The 19,741-nt window shown below is 43.7% G+C and overlaps 1 protein-coding gene across 7 annotated transcripts in view; it reads left to right on the top strand.

Annotated features, from left to right (window-relative positions):
* ASTN1 (astrotactin 1) overlaps window positions 1-19,741 on the top strand; it is a 348,098-nt gene that overhangs the window by 186,527 nt on the left and 141,830 nt on the right. For all 7 annotated transcript variants that reach the window (XM_075833082.1, XM_075833076.1, XM_075833081.1 and 4 more), the window contains one exon: window positions 17,506-17,902. In XM_075833082.1, the coding sequence (XP_075689197.1) occupies window positions 17,506-17,902 (397 nt within the window). The remainder of the gene's footprint in view (window positions 1-17,505; window positions 17,903-19,741) is intronic.

Below are 19,741 nucleotides of genomic sequence, written 5' to 3'. Positions count from 1 at the left end.
AGATTACAACTTTCCCTATCATGGAATGATTATTAAAGTTGGCAATACCGTTCAACAAATCTTACCTACAAAAGGCCAATATAATACATTTTCTTAAAATATTAACACTGAAAAATAGATCCCATTTTTGTAATTGAAATGTAGTTACATAGAATATGCCTTAAAATTCTGATAGATGGGAGACCTTCCTCTGGGTCCCCCACTTATTGGGAGTACGGGGCCCACTGAGCCCAGTTCTGCCAGGCAAGGTGGTCAGCGCTGGTCGCATCGATCAACAGACTAAATGGAAAGGTCTGGCTAAGGCCGCCTCACCAGTGGCGGTTCTATGGATATGCCATACATGTCTGTGGGAACCCCCTTTAAACAACCACATTATTTTGTACGCTTCTGCATCACATCGCCTTCATTCTGCTGGTTGCAGGGGGTTCCAGGGGTTGGACCTCCACTCGTTAGACATTAATGGCCTCGCCTAAGGATAAGCAATTAATATTTGTCCCGGAAGACCCCTTTTATGGACCTCAGGTTCTAGATGGATCTACTTTGAGGGTGTATCTTATATGGGAGTTGGGCTGTGGCTCTTCAAGAACATGTCCTTATCATGCAGTTTGTTACATCACCGTCTATGTGCTTTTTTGCCTACTCAAACCATTTTAGCCCATAGAGTTACATTTGTTTTGGAAAATCTTTGTGGTGGAGAGGTAACAATTTCAATAAAAATGGGTATCATTGATAGTTTGATTTTGGAGTTTGGGGGAAAACACAAATTCTCAATCAAAATTTCAAACCTTACTGTAATGCCCCATGCACACCATCCGTAAATACTGTCCGTAAATACGGATTCGTAGTCATCCGCAACTTATCCGCATATATGGAACGGTATCCACAAATATGGTCCGTAGTGCATCTGTAATGCCTCCGTATATAGGGATCCGCAAGAAGAAGAAAACCCGAAAATGATGTGCAAAATCTGCAAACCTGGCATCGCCTAGCAACGCTTTCATAATTACGGACGGCTATGGGTGCACATCCGTAGCCGTCCATAATTACGGAAGCTTCCATAGACTTCTATAGGGAGTCTGTGCCGTAATTACAGACAAGAATAGGACATGTTCCATATTTTACGGCTTCTTTTCTGACTATTGGTATGGGACTGCATGATTTCTATATATGTTTCTGGGTATCTTTGTTCTTGAAGGTTTCAACTGGTTTTTGAATAAAGAATACAAAATTTGTAGTATCAGATAATAACATTTGCAAAGTAAATTTCACTCCATTTGGAACATCAGTTGCAAATTGTGTCGGATTTGACAGTGCTGCATCCAGCGCTATTTTTTCCATCAAAAGGATGGACACCACGGCTAACCCAATAAAAGTTAATGGAGTAATTTAAACGCCTGTGGTATCTTTCGTCATTAACAGAAACCAAAATGCAGATGTGAACAGAGCCTAATACATTTGGAATGGATACATTTTTTTGTCATCCCAAAAGTGATTAAACCCCGCCAGTCATGAAGTGGTATATATACATATATATCTCTATTGAGTTCTCTTGGGATAATACTGCCACATTAACTTCCTTAGATGCTGATTTATATTTGATTGGGAAGAGTCATATATCCTGGCTCATTATGATTATCCACAGAGGTAAAACGCAAGCTGGGATGCTATAAAAAGGCTTCACGGTGCCTTTGCCCACATTTAAAAATGACATATTAATTATATACAATTTACCTGTTGTGAATCAAAAATGAACTGCAATATGCCAAACTCTGCAAATGGCTAAAATCCTCGTGGCAAACTTGATAGTTCACTCATCTCTACTATGAGATATTTCCCACCAAACTCCCATTGTCAGACATCCCCTTTAAAAGCCATTTAGTATTTTACTTTAAATTTCTTTAAAAATTCTATTTATCCAGTTCTTTGTGTAGATTGCAACAGACACCATCAATCATACAAAACAGAATACAATAGAGATGATTTTATGCGGTACTTCTAATATAAACATAGATCATCCACTCTGTGCCTTGTTTTACAATATTTCTTCAGAGATTTCTACACCTAGTCGGAGTGGAGGGATGAACTTGTAATTGGTTTATTAGAATTAATTTATATTTATGCAATTGTATTTTTTTGGAACGAAATTATGATAATTAATTATTAAAAGTTATACTCTTCAGTAAATATCACCTTATACTAATAAAACCAAAATAAACTACTAAAATACCTAGCTACAGTCAAACTCCCATATATCCCCATGATCACGGGCTCTGAGATGGGGAATAACCCATTGCAGGTTTGTTTCGGCAATGATAGCACGAAGACATGAGATTTCTTGCAACACAACTTTACTAGGCCGGTGTTCATGGCACAGCGGGAAAAACAATAACACTTCTCAATATGAGAGGCACAGACTTAGGCACGGCTCACGCAGAAAGATGGTGACTGGCTTACACGTTGTTGTGGACAGAGCCAAGGGCTTTTCCCTGAAACAAGGGTTGGTCTGTCAATTTTAGGCCTAACAGGCCGCAACTTGTACTTCCTGCATGCTATACATGTGGGAAGGCTAGTGCCCGTACTCACCGCTGCTTACATGGATCTTGCACATCATGACTTGCATCAGCTGTAACTGGCTCCTGGACTACAGACTCATGCCCAACCACTCTCGCCTGTCGCTTCTCAAGCAGCTCTTCACAGCTCTCTTTCCAAAGCATCTCTCCACAGCAGCTCTCTCTCAACCCAGCGATGGCCAGGTTCCTCCTCTTCCACTTGAACACTCAGTGGTGGGAACAGCAGCATTTTATTCAATAGGCGCCATGCTGTCAGGATGCGGCATAGCCACCCTGCGTCGTCTTGGACCTGTTATGGTGCAGAATGCAATATAACAAAGATAGCGTCCGGGCCATACATCCTGAAGCTGGAGCAATTTAGACCAAGCAAGCGAGCCAACCAGCATTTGAATTACAAAGAAACAGTCACAACATTGCAGTGAAATAAATATGAACAGCACAACATAAGTGCACAGGCCGAACTGACCACATATGTGCAGTAGGCCAGACAGGCCTTATCTCCTATAACCAAACCGAAAAAAGCAGCATGAATCAATGTAGCCCACTAATTATACTAAATGAAAAATATATTAGCCAAAGTAGGCCTTATCTCCTGTAGAACGCCATTTAGGGGTAAAAACAGCGTAAAAGAGGAAGCCCAACAGCACAGGTTAATGAACATAAGAAACAGACTACATACTTTGGCATACATACAAATTGTACAAATTACAGTATACAATAAGACAGTGTAAAGTCCCCTTTAAGAGTAAGGGAAGCTCCCCCACACTCTTACACGTCATCACCGGCCTTCATTTTTTTGCCGTATTTGATACAGCTGACAATGACTGATAAATTGACACATTCTGCTTCCTTAGTGTATCTGTTTGAAATAATTATAAGCCTAAGGGTATGTTCACACGGTAAAGAAAAAACGGCTGTATAATACGGAGATGTTTTCAAGGGAAAACCGCCTCTGATTTTCAGCTGTTTTTTAACCCACAAATTGTTTTTGCGGCCGTTTTTGGAGCTGTTTTTCTATTGACCCAATGAAAATCTCCTCCAAAAACGGCTCAAGAAGTGACATGCACTTCTTTTTACGGGGCATTTTTTTTACGCACCGTGTTTTCAAACGGACGCGTAAAAAAACGCCCCGTTGGAACGAAACACCATTTTTTCGATTGAAATTAATGGGCAAATGTTTGGAGGCGTTCAGCTTCCGTTTTTTCAGCCGTTTTTTGGGGGCGTTTAATAAACCGTGCAAACATAGCCTTAGGCCTCATGCAAGTTCTGGGTTGCACTGAGCCATAAAACAGAACCCATAGAAGTCTATTGAGCCCTACTGTTCCTCTGTATGCCTCTGTTGCCATAGAAAAACATTGGGATCACGTCACAGTAGTCCTATATCCAGACAGAGAGGCATAACAAGGTTTTTTCTGTTGGATTCATAGAGTATGAAGGACTGAAAAAAACAACTATAGCATATTCCATCAGATACTGTATTAAGGAGGTATTCTCCCCTAGAAGTATTGCTACTAAAGAAGCATACTCCCGAAATATGGCGCTGTATGGTGGCACTATAAGAAGGCACATGTAGTTTCTATGGCTCTATAGTACGTGGCAGCTGGGACTGCTAGAATAGGTTCCTTCCAGTTTACATACAATATGCCAGTACTTTCTATACAAGAAACCTTTACCTAACACCCCCGTAAACAAAATTAGGATTCATATTGTGTCACGTTTTTGTTGAGTTTACATATGGATCAACAGCGTCACCTACACTAAAAAAGCTGATTTTATGAAATCATAAACCTTCTTAGCATCTTAAACTGTCAAGAACTTGCACAATCACTCGTTGGGTTGACATTTCCTGAAACCGCCTGCATCAACCAGCGTTCTGACTTTTGCTCTATATTACTGTAAGGAATGAAGTATTTGCTTTTCTCCTTTTAAAATATATATTTTGTGAGAATCAGCTAGAAGAAAAATAACAGAAAACTCTCTGAATTCTTAATAAACTGACTTTCTGCTCTTTGACATACCGCCAGTCTTCAGAGGTCTTAATGTTTCATAGTCCATCAACTGCACTTTTTTGCAAAATGTCAAAATAAAGGCAAATCGTGTTGATGGGTTGAGTGTTTGAGGGTGAGCCAACAAGTGACAGGGTCAGACAGTTGTTAAGAGGGGAAATGTGACCACTGCTCACTCGAGGCCCTCCCTTTTTTTATTATATATTTGACAGGCAGAAAAATCCAAACATAAAACTTAAGTCAACTGCAGAGTAAACAAGATCCCAAAAAATTCTAAGAAAAATGACAGGACTTCTTGATAATGTGGTAAATATTTGAATGAAACTTTTGCTGTAATACCCCAACCCCTTCCCATAAACTACTTCTACTGGTTAAAGATTGAAGATTTACTGGTACTGGGGTTTCTAGGGTCTCATGGAGCTTGTGCAGTAGAACATGCAGACCCTTCAGTACCATATTACAGGCCAGTCACTCTGGTCCATTCTTCCCTAGGAGCAATGCTTCTAGGCAAGGAAACCTCAATAATGCACCATCCGGTGGAGCATGCCTTGATTTTATATGTGACTGAATGAATACAACAACAAAAAACTTTGCATGTCTAATTATGAAGTTAGTGGTATAAAAAAGTACAATATAGATATCCCATAGATTTCTATTAAAAAAATTCACTCTGGCTGCAGCGACAAGTTACATAATGTAAACATCAATAGACACTAGCAGGGTTACCCGGCTTAGCACGGGTCTCTTTTTGTTGGTTGTTTGTGTGTGTGGTGTAATGGCAGGAAGGAGGTGAAGGGAAAGTGAGCCCTAATCTACCCACCGCCCTGTCCCTGCCTACTTGCAACGACCCGCCCTAGGCGACGAGGTACAACTGGGCGGCGGTCCCTACGCTGGCTAAGTGCACAGGAAGACAAACAGGGAACACGCAAGGGAAGGGGCAGTAGCCACGGAACGCCACAAGGAAACGGGGCGGCGAACGAACAGTCAGGACCAGGACGAAGTGAGTACACCCGAGCGGGCACGGAGACAGAAGCAAGCCAGGGGCAAAGCAAAGCAGGTCAAGAAACTGCAGCAAGGCAGAAGCACGGCAGAAGCAGGCTGGAGCAAGCAGCAGTGGGGCCAGGAATCCAAAAGAATTACAAGCACTGAGGGAGAGCACAGGGCAGGTAATAAAGGGCAGGGGGCGGAGCTAACTCCGACAGACCAGGCCGCGATAGGCTCTCCCACTCCTGAGCCTGCCACCCTGGTTGGTGGGAGATGGTGTCAGTCGAACAGGTCTGGCCTCAGGTGTGGATTGATTAATCCCAGGAGTATAGCTAGATGAAGTACCTGGCAGATCCCTAACAGTACTCCCCCTTTTATGAGGGGCCACCGGACCCTTACTAAGGGGACCCGGTTTAGTGGGGAAGAGGAGGTGGAACCTCCTGATCAATACCCCAGCGTGAACATCACGGGCAGGTACCCAAGTCCTCTCCTCCGGCCCGTATCCTCTCCAATGGACCAGGTACTGGAGGGAGCCCTGGACCATCCTACTGTCCATAATCTTGGCCACCTCGAATTCCACCCCCTCAGGGGTGAGAACGGGAACAGGAGGTATCCTCGAGGGGGACCAGGACGGGGAGCAGCGTTTAAGGAGGGAGGCATGGAAGACGTCATGTATGCGAAAGGATGGGGGGAGCTCCAGACGGAAGGATACAGGGTTGAGGACTTCAATGATCTTATAAGGTCCAATAAATCGGGGAGCAAACTTCCTGGACGGAACCTTAAGGCGCAAGTTCCTGGACGACAACCAGACCAGATCCCCGACGACAAACCGGGGGTTAGCAGAACGTCTACTATCCGCCTGAATCTTTTGTGCGCTCTGGGACGCCTCTAGGTTCTTCTGAACCTGGGCCCAGACAGTGCACAGTTCCCGATGAACCTCCTCTACCTCAGGATTATTGGAACAACCAGGGGAGACGGAGGAGAACCTTGGGTTAAACCCGAAATTACAGAAAAACGGGGAGACCCCTGACGAGTTACTGACCCGGTTATTCAGGGAAAATTCAGCAAGGGGAAGGAATGAGACCCAATCGAATTGACAGTCAGAGATGAAACACCTTAAATATTGTTCCAGGGATTGGTTGGTCCTTTCCGTTTGGCCATTAGTTTCGGGGTGGAAGGCGGAGGAGAAGGACAGATCAATCTCCAACTTTTTACAAAAAGCTCTCCAAAATAAGGAAACAAATTGTACCCCTCTGTCAGAAACGATATTGACTGGGGCCCCATGGAGACGCAGGATGTGTTTCACAAACAAAGAAGCTAACGTCTTGGCGTTAGGTAGCTTCTTAAGGGGCACAAAGTGGCACATCTTGCTGAAGCGGTCGACTACCACCCACACCACCGACTTGCCCTGAGATGGAGGCAAATCGGTGATAAAATCCATGGAGATATGGGTCCAAGGTCTCTGGGGAATGGGCAAGGAACGTAGTAGGCCCGCAGGTCGGGACCTAGGGGTTTTGGACCTAGCGCAAACCTCACAAGCGGCGACGTAAGCCCTAACATCTTTAGGCAACCCAGGCCACCAATAGTTTCTGGTAATGAGGTGTTTGGTGCCCAAGATGCCAGGATGACCAGACAGAGCGGAGTCATGGTTTTCCCTGAGTACCCTCAGCCGGTATTGCAGGGGAACAAACAGTTTGTCCCCAGGGACGTTCCCGGGAGCTGCACCCTGATCAGCCGCGATATCAGAAGCTAAATCAGAATCCGTGGCAGAGACGATTATACCAGGGGGTAAAATACAAGCAGGATCCTTCTCGGAAGGAGGATTGGCCATGAAACTACGTGACAGAGCGTCAGCCTTAATATTCTTGGACCCAGCCCTATAGGTAACCAAGAAATTAAATCTGGTAAAGAATAGTGCCCACCGAGCTTGTCTAGGATTAAGCCTCCGGGCCGATTCTAGGAAAACCAGATTCTTGTGATCCGTAAGGACCGTTACCTGGTGTCTGGCCCCCTCCAGGAAGTGCCGCCACTCCTCAAAAGCCCATTTAATGGCTAGAAGTTCGCGGTTGCCAATATCATAGTTACTCTCCGTGGGCGAAAACTTCCTAGAGAAGTAAGCACAGGGGCGGAGATGGGTGAGGGAGCTGGTACCCTGGGACAAGACGGCCCCCACTCCCACCTCGGAAGCGTCAACCTCCACAATAAATGGCTCCTCTTGGTTGGGCTGAATCAGCACGGGGGCCGAGATAAAGCACTTCTTGAGAGTCTCAAAGGCCTGGACGGCCTCAGGGGGCCAATGGAGGACATCGGCACCCTTGCGGGTAAGGTCCGTAAGAGGCTTAGCGACGACCGAGAAGTTGGCAATAAATCTCCTGTAATAGTTGGCGAACCCTAAAAAACACTGTAACGCCTTAAGGGAGGCAGGTTGGACCCATTCCGCCACAGCTTGAACCTTGGCAGGGTCCATGCGGAATTCATGAGGAGTGAGGATTTGCCCTAAAAATGGTATCTCCTGTACCCCAAAGACACATTTTTCAGTCTTAGCAAACAGATTATTCTCCCGAAGGACCTGGAGCACCTTCCTGACATGCTCCACGTGGGAGGACCAGTCCTTGGAAAACACCAGTATGTCATCAAGGTACACAACAAGAAAATTACCCAGGTACTCTCTCAGGATTTCATTAATAAAATTCTGGAAGACAGCAGGGGCATTACACAACCCAAAGGGCATGACCAGGTATTCGAAATGACCCTCGGGTGTGTTGAACGCAGTTTTCCACTCATCCCCCTCTTTGATGCGGATAAGGTTATATGCCCCCCGTAGATCGAACTTAGAAAACCATTGGGCTCCCTGAACCTGATTAAAAAGATCCGGAATCAAAGGAAGTGGGTACTGGTTCCTTACGGTGACCTTATTCAGGTTACGATAATCAATGCACGGCCTAAGACCACCATCCTTCTTCCCCACGAAGAAGAAGCCAGCACCTACAGGAGAAGTCGAGGGGCGAAAGAAACCCTTGGCCAGGCATTCTTGGATATACACCCTCATCGCTTCACGCTCAGGACATGAAAGATTAAATATCCTACCCTTAGGAAGCTTGGCACCAGGCACCAAATCGATAGCGCAATCGTAATCTCTATGGGGGGGGCAACACCTCGGAGGCCTCCTTAGAAAACACATCGGCGAAGTCCTGAACAAACTCAGGAAGCGTGTTTACCTCCTCCCGGGGAGAAATAGAGTTAACAGAAAGACATGACATAAGACATTCATTACCCCATTTGGTGAGATCCCCAGTATTCCAATCAAATGTGGGATTATGCAACTGCAACCAGGGAAGGCCTAAAACCAGATCAGACGATAATCCCTGCATCACCAGTACAGAGCACTGCTCCAAATGCATGGAGCCAACCAGGAGTTCAAAAACAGGGGTATGCTGAGTAAAATAACCATTAGCAAGGGGGGTTGAGTCGATTCCTACTACAGGGATAGGATAAGGTAAATCAATACAAGACATCTTTAGAGACATAGCAAATTCCACAGACATGATATTAGCAGATGAGCCAGAATCCACGAAAGCACTGCCCGTGGCAGACCGGCCAGCAAACGAGACCTGAAAGGGAAGCAAAATTTTATTGCGTTTCACATTAACGGGAAATACCTGTGCGCCCAAGTGACCTCCCCGATGATCACTTAGGCGCGGAAGTTTTCCGGCTTCTTATTCTTGCGCCTGGGACAGGTGTTCAGTAGATGCTTGTCGTCCCCACAGTAGAAGCAGAGCCCATTCATTCTGCGAAACTCCCTACGTTGTCGAGGGGACATGGAGGCCCCGAGTTGCATAGGTACCTCCGAGTCCTCCGTGGAGGGGCGAGGAGACGGGACCTCGGGGGGGATCGCAGAAAAGTCAGAGGGGAGCACACTGAAGCGTTCTAGCTGACGTTCCCTGAGACGTCGGTCAAGTCGTACTGCTAGGGCCATAAGCTGGTCAAGGGAGTCAGGCGAGGGGTAGCTAACCAGCAGATCCTTCAGGGCGTCAGATAATCCTAACCTAAACTGGCACCTTAGGGCCGGATCGTTCCACTGAGAAGCTACGCACCACTTCCTAAAATCAGAACAGTATTCCTCAACCGGTCTCCTACCCTGACGTAAGGTCACCAGCTGACTCTCGGCTAAAGCAGTCCTGTCAGTCTCGTCGTAAATGAGTCCGAGGGCAGAGAAAAAACGATCAACAGAGGAAAGTTCAGGGGCGTCAGGAGCCAAGGAGAAGGCCCACTCTTGGGGCCCTTCCTGGAGTCGGGATATGATGATACCCACCCGCTGGTTCTCGGAACCTGAGGAGTGGGGCTTTAGGCGGAAATACAGTCTGCAACTCTCCCGGAAGGAGAGAAACGTCTTGCGGTCCCCTGAAAACCGGTCAGGTAGCTTGAGGTCGGGTTCTAGAGGTGAGGTGAGGGGTACTACTAAAGCAGCGTCACCCTGATTGACCCTTTGGGCCAGGGCCTGGACCTGTAGGGAGAGGCCCTGCATCTGCTGGGTCAGGGTCTCAAGGGGGTCCATGATAGCGTCAGCGTAGGAGAAATGGTAGACTAGGTAAGGGCTTGTAATTATGTAATGGCAGGAAGGAGGTGAAGGGAAAGTGAGCCCTAATCTACCCACCGCCCTGTCCCTGCCTACTTGCAACGACCCGCCCTAGGCGACGAGGTACAACTGGGCGGCGGTCCCTACGCTGGCTAAGTGCACAGGAAGACAAACAGGGAACACGCAAGGGAAGGGGCAGTAGCCACGGAACGCCACGAGGAAACGGGGCGGCGAACGAACAGTCAGGACCAGGACGAAGTGAGTACACCCGAGCGGGCACGGAGACAGAAGCAAGCCAGGGGCAAAGCAAAGCAGGTCAAGAAACTGCAGCAAGGCAGAAGCACGGCAGAAGCAGGCTGGAGCAAGCAGCAGTGGGGCCAGGAATCCAAAAGAATTACAAGCACTGAGGGAGAGCACAGGGCAGGTAATAAAGGGCAGGGGGCGGAGCTAACTCCGACAGACCAGGCTGCGATAGGCTCTCCCACTCCTGAGCCTGCCACCCTGGTTGGTGGGAGATGGTGTCAGTCGAACAGGTCTGGCCTCAGGTGTGGATTGATTAATCCCAGGAGTATAGCTAGATGAAGTACCTGGCAGATCCCTAACATGTGGTTAATAATTTTGTTCGCGGTGATGCATCTTGTCAGCTTGGAGACGGGCTTGGGTCTGCTGAAGAGTCTCTGCTGCTCGTCTGTCTCTCTAAAACTGTAGTCGTGCCTCAGTCTGGTGGGGAGTTTTAGCAGATCGCTGTGGGCTGTGACATATCTTATCAGCCTGAAGATGGGCTTGGGTCTGTTGAGAGGTTTTGGCAGCTCGGGCAGCAGCCATACGCTTGCCTGCAGGAGTCTTTCGCCCAAGTGCATGGTTCCTTTTTGGATGCATGACTGGGGTGAAAGGGGTTCTATTTATGAGAATGCTGAAATCCAGTATAGATAAAGTGTAGTATAGGTACAGTCCGTTCACAGCGAGTAAAGAAAGATGGCTGTATTGTTAAGGAAACCCAGTGTAAAACAAAAATGCGTGGGTTGCTATGGAAACCTGGTGTAAAACTGAGTGTATGTCAGTGAGACTAAGAAGGAAGAACCTGTGATGATGCTATTGCCAATACAGGTCATCTGATGTGATACGGAGGAGGACCCTTGATGTCGAAGCCAGTGGAGCCATATTTGCTTTTTTATTGCAATTTTTTGTGAATAAGTCTAGAATGGAGAGCTGAAACCCAATGTAAAACCTTCGAAAACGCCAGATTTACTTTTGTGCCAAATTTGGTGCAGCTTGGTCCAGTCGTTTGGCCGTGCATAAAGAACAGACAGCAGAAATTCATTTTATATATATACTAGAAAAAGTACCCGGCGCTGCCTGGGTATAACGTGTCGGTCTGTCTGTTTGTGTGTTCATAGGATTTGTTTTAAGGGTGCCCAGGAGGCTAATCTATGCCCTCGTATTTTCTTGGTTTACGGGGAAAACACTAGTAGCCATATATACTCCGGCAGTTACACAGTTTATTTCAATTTTAACTTCCTAAATACCTAACAGCTAAACTGGTAGGAAATGGAGTCATAAGGCTGTGACAGAGCCTGTTGATTAACAACATTGGCAGTTTTTTTTTACCAGTTGGCCATAGACTATGGTTAGATCATAATTGAAAACAGCATCATGCATGAAAGCCCATTCATTAGCACGCTGAACCTGACGTGATCAGTTTGCTTCCTGGCCTGGATTTGGACTGGAGTCTCTGCGCTTCTGAGAGTCACCTGCCTGATCTGTTGCTTTGAAAGCCCAAGTTTGCTGAGGAGTTTCAGAAGCTCCAGCAGCAGTATGACGCATTTGATCAGCTTGCAGTTGGGCAAGAGGAGTTTCTGCAGCTAGTAATGCAGCTTTCCTTCTGGCCATCAGTAATCTGATTGGTTGCTATGGGTAACCGCTCCACTGTACCTTCCCATCTAGGATTATGTTGTAAAGTGCACTACCTGCTACTGCCAGATAAAAACATATTTACTTTAAAATTGAATGTCGGTATTCGCTTTATAGTATTGGATCGTGATCATGTGATAATGACTGATAACAGAGAACAACAGCAAGGTCGGGACCTTTACTGAAACCTTCCTGAATACCCGATGTACCTATATGCCAAATTTGGGGTCAAATAGTTCAGGCGTTTGGATGCCTATAGAGGACGACAAACAGACAATCGCTATAATGGCTGATAAACAGAGAACAACGGCAAGGTTGGGACATTTACGAAAACCTTCTCGGACACCCGATGTACTTATGTGCCAAATTTGGGGTCAAATGGTTCAGCCGTTTGGATGCCTATAGAGGACAGACATTCACCTATATAATATAGAATAGCAGAATTCCCCGACCTCACACTGGTATTTGTTTGTTGTTATTGTATGTGTTTCAAAACTTCATTTCCTACTGATATGAAGCCGACATATCTAATAAAGTCCAAGTGTGGGGTTCCTTTTTGGAGGCAGGACTGGTCTGAAGGGGTTCAATTTGTGAGAATGCTGAAATCCACGGGCTTGGTTCTGTTGAGTGATTTCAGAAGGTCGAGCAGCAGCCATGGTCTTTGCCACAGGAGTCTTTCGTCTAATGCAGGTTCCGTTTTGGAGGCATGACTGGTATGAAAGGGTTTCAATTTATGAGAATGTGAGTAGCACATCGAGTAAAGAAAAATGGCTTGGTTGTTATGGAAACCTTGTCTAAAACTGTGTGTATGTGAGTGAGGCTTAGAATGAAGGACCTGCAAGCTTTTATTGGCCAATACGGGTCATGTAATATGGAGGAAGTTCCTTGATGTGGAAGCCAGTGGTGTCATATTTGCTTTTGTGAATATGTTGAGAATGGTTGGTCCTAGAGAGCTGAATCCCATTCTAAAACCTTCGGAAGCGCATGATTTACTTACATGCCAAATTTGGTGCAGATTGGTCCAGTCGTTTGGCCGTGCATAAAGAACAGACATCAGAAATAAATTGATATATTCCTTTTTTTATATATATATATATATATATATATATATATAAAGAGAGATAGAGAGAGAGAGATAAAGACTATTATACTTTCAATCACATCTAAGTTGATAACTTAGATGTGATTGATATTATTGTGATCCTGTGTGTTGGACACAAACAAGACCCGCTCCCTGCCGAGCCGTATGTTCACTTCACTTCCCTGACGGATTCGGCTGAGAGTGAACTGTGCAGCTTCTATGTATAGAGGACGCATAGAAGCTGTATCGTAGAAAATAATGAAAAGTTTTAATAAAAGTCAATTGAGAAAAGAAGTTTATAATCACCTAAAACATAGATTTAATAATAATATTTTTTTAAAAAAAAGCCTAGAAAGGTGTACAGAGTCTTTAAAAAAGGCAAAATAATGTTCATGGGTCGACATTAAATTCCAATATATTCAAAAATTATTGTTAATTCTAATATCATGTCATTAATGCAGGGTAAAGTTGAGTAGGCAATAGCATTGAAATGATCATAAATACCCTTATGGTGTGAATGTATGTGATGGAGTCTGGATTTAGTTGTAAGATTCTGCTGCATTTTGGTTGGTTTAGCAAATTCTGTGAATTTCTTAAATTAAAATAAATACAGAAATGATGTTTATTTTACTCAAATGCAAATTCAAGATTTTACATTTCAATAAAAAAAAAGTCTTAGAAGCTTCAGAGGGTGAAGTTTGTGCATTTTAATGGGTGCTTCCTCTTTATGTCTTATTTCAGCTACAATTTTTTGGCCTACAGTAAATCTGTCAACAAAGTGGCCAAAAAGTTATAATAAGCAAGAATTTCTTATGTGTTCTCTGTTGTACACATTGATAAATCCAAGAATTAAACAAATGTGAAATGCTGGGACATTCTTTAAAAGTCCACATGTATCAATCTATGGTTGGCTGGAATGTCCAATTTGTGACTCTGCCTTCTAATTTGTGTTTTTCTCAAAATCTCTGAAATCCTTGACAAACCTTTTATTCAGTCTATAAGCACAAAACTTTAATATGTGGACTTTGTCAGATCATACCTTGGATTGCAATGCAAAATTAATTGCATTGCAACCTTTAGGCTACATTCACACGAGCGTGACAGATTTACGTGTGCAAAAAACGCGTGTAAATCTGTCCGTCTGCCTTGCGTTTTTGCATCAGTGTGCTTAGCGTGTGGCATTCGTTTTTACGCACTTGCAAACACTTCTTCTTTTTCCAATGTAATTGAGTGAAACATGGATATGCAGTGAGTTTTACGAAAACTCACGCATGTGTGAATAGCCCCACTGAAATCAATGGGTCCATGTGGTGTGCGTTGTTTCAACTCACAGTACACGGACAAGAATCACGCTCGTCTGAATGAGCCCTTAGTGAGTGAAATACCTTGATTGACTCCCAGTAACTTGTCGGATATCTGTCCTATTCCCATGCCACCACCTGACACTACTCCAAAACTGTGTTGTTTTGTATCTGCCTGTCATTTTCAATATCTGCTACAAATGCACTGAATGCTGCCCAAGAGAAGACCCTGGGGACTCAAAGCTTTTCTCACAAACTGAACTATAACTGTTCCTTTGGATTATACACATGTTATGTTAAAAGCCTCGACACCACGACAAACCCGTTACAACGTTTTCCTCACTTGATGCGAACAGTCCAGGGACACCATGCGAGGGGCTATACTCATTGACTTCCTCCTGTGCAGCAATCAGTGATCTTACGAGCAGTAACAGACAGTGGCAGAGGAGCACTTCAGCTATTGAGGTTCTTTGTCCTATCATACCACCAGGAACACAGCATGGCTTCACTTTAACCTTTTATCTTGTTGGCTGTCATTAGCTTTCAAAATATGTATTAAAGCTTCCAGTAAGAGAAGCTATTTCTTATACTGGGTCTGCTACAGAAGTACTTTTAAAGAAAAAATACAAGGGGCTATGTAATGCAGAGTTTGGAAGAAGAGGGGGCTTGAAGTGTTTGGTGGGTTGCTTGTTCGTGATGTTGTCTTTCTTGAGTGCTGTAGAGGACACTAAATTATAATGTGCAGCAAATGGATCAATTTTCTTTACTCTCGTTCCACTTGTGAGTAAAGGCAACGCTGTGTCTTGACAACAGAGCACCAAGGGCACATATACAATTGAACACCCATCATTGTCACTTTTCATTAACTCCATCAATGCCATAATTCTCCATGTAGTGAGCTCACTGGCATATTTTCCTCATTATATTCTTCCTCATTTAATTTCCTAACACACAAAGTATCTCATCCTCCTCGCTTTCCTTGCATATCTCCCTCTCTCTTCCTACTATATTATTATATAGGAACATCCTCTATTTTAGCTACAATTTTCTTTTGAAATGAAAGCAGACCATTTCATCCCAGACTATCCAGCCATTACTGCTGACAGCGCAGAAACCTTTTTGTACGAAGAATATCATTATGGAAACATTATATTGGTGTAAACAATTTTTAAATATCCACTTATCATAGAGAGAGCGAGATTCAGCACCATCCTCAGTGGACAGCTCCAGCACTCACAAACCCTTTTAATAGCAATCTTTTACTATTTCTTCTACGCAATTAAATGCTATCTTACTTTTAATTAAACTACCAAAATTACTTTGGATTTGGAGCTCAATGCACTAAAAATAGCTTTGTCTGACCATAAACCATGCCAAACTCTATCAGATCATTGCTTCCTCAGAAATGGGCTACTGCTTGCTGCAGGGTCCAATGTGAAACAGTTTTAAATAACAAATCTTAAATTTAATCCAGATTGCTAATCATCTGCATTTATGTTTATAGTGCCATACAAGGAACCAAAAAAACAAGACTGACTGATGCAACCTCAATGTACTCAACTGGTACTATACTACTGCCCAGAGGTGGAAATTAAAGCTTCCGGGCCCCAATGAAAAATCTGTAACAGGACACCCCAAGTATCATGCATCATTTATAGTACTGGCCTCCTTAAACAGGCTCTGTCACCACATTATAAGTGCCCTATCTCCTACATAAGCTAATGAGTTGCTTAATGCCCAAGTGGGCGTGTTTTTACTTTCGACCAAGTGGGCGTTGTACAGAGGAGTGTATGACGCTGACCAATCAGTGACCAGTCAGCGTCATACACTCCTCTCCATTCATTTACACAGCAGCGATCTGCAGCCACATACACAGACATTAACGTTAATCAAGTGTCCTGATAATGAATACACATGACCTCCAGCCTGGACGTCATGTGTATTTAGAATCCTGACACTTCTGAATCTTTTCTGTGAGATTCCACATGACGTCCAGGCTGGTAGTGATGTATATTCATTATCAGGACACTTGATTAACGTTAATGTCTGTGTATGTGGCTGCACATCGTGTTCTAGTAAGAATGCGATGCTGCTGTGTAAATGAATGGAGAGGAGTGCATGACGCTGATTGGTCAGCGTCATACATTCCTCTGTACAACGCTCACTTGGTCGAAAGTAAAAACACGCCCACTTGGGCATTAAGAAACTCATTAGCATAAAGCAAAAAATCGCTAATAAAGTGGTTTAAAATAGATCGTTTTTCTAAATAAAAAGCATTACTGTCACCTACATTACAGCGCCGATCTCCTTATGTAGGTGACAGAGCCTCTTTAAATTAGTAGAGGGACTTTTTGGGTCCCATAAGACTTCAGAGCCCTGGTGGGACCTCAACCTCTGCACCTCCTATAGTTACTCCCTTGTTACTACCTCAATATGGACCTAAATTCACATACTATATTTACAGCAGGGTTAAATTATTTGCAGTCAATTTGCACGAGAATTTAACAAGATGGAATATTTTCTTTTGTAGGTGCTAATATCTTGTTTTGGTGCACACAGTCGCTTTTGTCATGTTAGCGGCACTCCAGAAAGATATACTTTTTCCAAAATGGATTTTTAGGAGTGCATGCCCAAACTTGAATTTTCATTTTAAAGGGAAGAGAATGAAATATGATGTACGGTAGAGGAATATGAAATGTGCTTCTATAATGTAAGCAGTGTCTCTCCTCGCAGATCTACTATAAAATGCTCCAATTGTTAATTTAATGCAAACATGCACTAGATAGCGGATAGAGAATTGTTTGACTATTCCAGAGAACTAATATAACATGTAATACACAAATAAAGTGATATTATAATATTTCTCATTCAAGCAGACTTTACTTGATCTTCTATTATTCAGTTTCATTCTATCCGGATATCAAAAGATTTCCATATGCCCATATTATGCAAAACATGATTTTAAGTATTCGGTTATTGTGTTTGTCCTTTTTGTCTCTACCTAGGTTGTTTGCATAGGATTTATTTCTTAATGTAATTCTTCTCCATATTTTTCTTTTTCTTCACAATGTATTAGGGTGGAATGATTGCCCTCCTGCTGTGTATCCTGTGCCTTCTGCTTATTTTGTATACTAGACGACGCTGGTGCAAGAGGAGACGTGCACCCCAGCCTCAGAAGAGTGCAAGTGCTGAAGCTGCCAATGAGATCCATTACATCCCATCAGTGCTCATTGGAGGTGGCCATGGACGAGAGAGTCTTCGCAATGCACGTGGACACTCCACTCATCCTGGTGGCACCCTTGGAATCCGTGAAACCCCTATCCTTGACGGTTATGAATATGATGTCACTGAGCTGCGTCATCATCTCCAGCGAGAGTGCATGAATGGTGGGGAAGATTTTGGCAGCCAGGTTTCCCGTACTCTGGACTCCCTTCATGGATGCAATGATAAGAACACCATGGACCTCACTCCTGGTGTGTTTTCATTGGCAGGAACCATTAGATTTCACCACAAGCCATCAAATCCCATGCATTGAGATTTGATGGCTTGTTTCTGGTTTTGTGTCTATGTTTAATGAGTTACAATTATGTTCAGTAAAATAGTTATAGCCTCACTGGGCAGGGTAGCCACTCCCTGGTTGCAGATTATATCCATATCATCACGTTTAGTTATAGTAATGCTAATGGTGGTTTTAGACATAGGATTAAAGATGCGCGAATTTCTCAAAATTAGTTTCAGTTTCAATTCGGTCTGAGTATAAAAGAAAGTATCCGGCACACCAAGTTGAAAAAAAGTAAATTTTTTTGTTTTTAATGCCAGTGGCAGAGTGCAACTTTTCGGTCAATACAACCTTCTTCAGGCACTGAGCCGTGCTGGGAATACTGCATAGACGAGCGCTTGTTGTGGTAATAGCGGCTTGCCGCTTTGTCATGGCTCCATGACAAAGCGGCAAGCCGCTATTACCACAACAAGCGCTCGTCTATGCAGTATTCCCAGCATGGCTCAGTGCCTGAAGAAGGTTGTATTGACCGAAACGTTGCACTCTGCCACTGGCATTAAAAACAAAAAATACTTTTTTTAACTTTTTTTCAAATTGGTGTGCCGGATACTTTCTTTTATACTCATCATTTGGGTTGGGCCCTATCCGTGCAAAACCACTTCCACCCAGTATCTGGTGCTATCTGAGCCTATACATCAATTTGGTCTGTAACGGCCATGCAATTAGATTCAGTCTGAATAAATTGCCCTTAAAATTCGTGTCTGACTCCCTGACGTCTTCTAGGAGTGTATATAAGTTAAATCAAATCCCTCTCAAGCTCTTTTACCTAGTTTACATCCTGTTAAATGGCCTACGTTTGACGCATATGCTGGAAAAATCTCCCAACATATATATATATTAAAGGTAGACTGTGCCGTCCGTCAAAATAGACTGTAATAGTATCCATTAAATGGATACGCCCTGAACTGGAGTCATGAGCATTCATGATGTATCTATTACATGGATACCATTATAGTCTATATCCATAATAGTATAAGTTTAACGTATATGTCATGAAAAGCTATTAAAAAGCTCATGACGTATACATTAAAGAGGTTCCCCCAATCATAAATTATCCCCTTTCTAGAGGATAGGTGATCATTTTCTGGTCATTGGGGCCCCACTGCTGGGACCCCCACCAATAGTCCCAAATCCCCAGATCCTTCTCACTGCACCCCGCGCAGTGAGGAAGAGCTTTAATGGTGGTCAAGAATGTGCCCGCCACTCCATTCACGGTCTATGAGATAACGGAAACAGCTGAGCGCAGCACGCATGCTCAACCGCCACTCCATTCAATGTCCTGTTCACTGCAGTCGGTGGGGGTCCCAGCAATCAAAAATAATCACTTATTCTGTGGATAAGTGATAATTTATGATTTTGTGAAACCCCCTTTAAACATAAGCCTGTGATGCATGTCATACAGTGGAATACTTCACCCATAGGTTCCCAAGTTAATAAACGTATTACGTTGCACGGAAGATGAAAATGACAGCAGTATATACCTTTATAGGTAGAGGAAGGGGCAACTGCAGTCCATTAGGGGGAAGCCTGCCTGAGGTAATGTGATTATTTTTCTAATCTGTAACTTTGTGTCCGGTGCTTGCCGAAGGACAACTATTTTCTTGCGATTTGTGCACCACCAACCCCAAAAGTTTCAGAATTCGACTAATCCAAAACTTTTAGGAAATTTCAACCAAATTCGATTTGTGTAGAATCAATTTTCTCATCTCTGCAAAGGATACTTGATCCAAGAAATACACGTATTATTCAACAA

The sequence above is a fragment of the Rhinoderma darwinii genome, chromosome 7, assembly GCF_050947455.1.
Source record: "Rhinoderma darwinii isolate aRhiDar2 chromosome 7, aRhiDar2.hap1, whole genome shotgun sequence".
Taxonomy (NCBI): Eukaryota; Metazoa; Chordata; class Amphibia; order Anura; family Rhinodermatidae; genus Rhinoderma; species Rhinoderma darwinii.
This window is presented reverse-complemented; position numbering and strand designations above follow the sequence as displayed.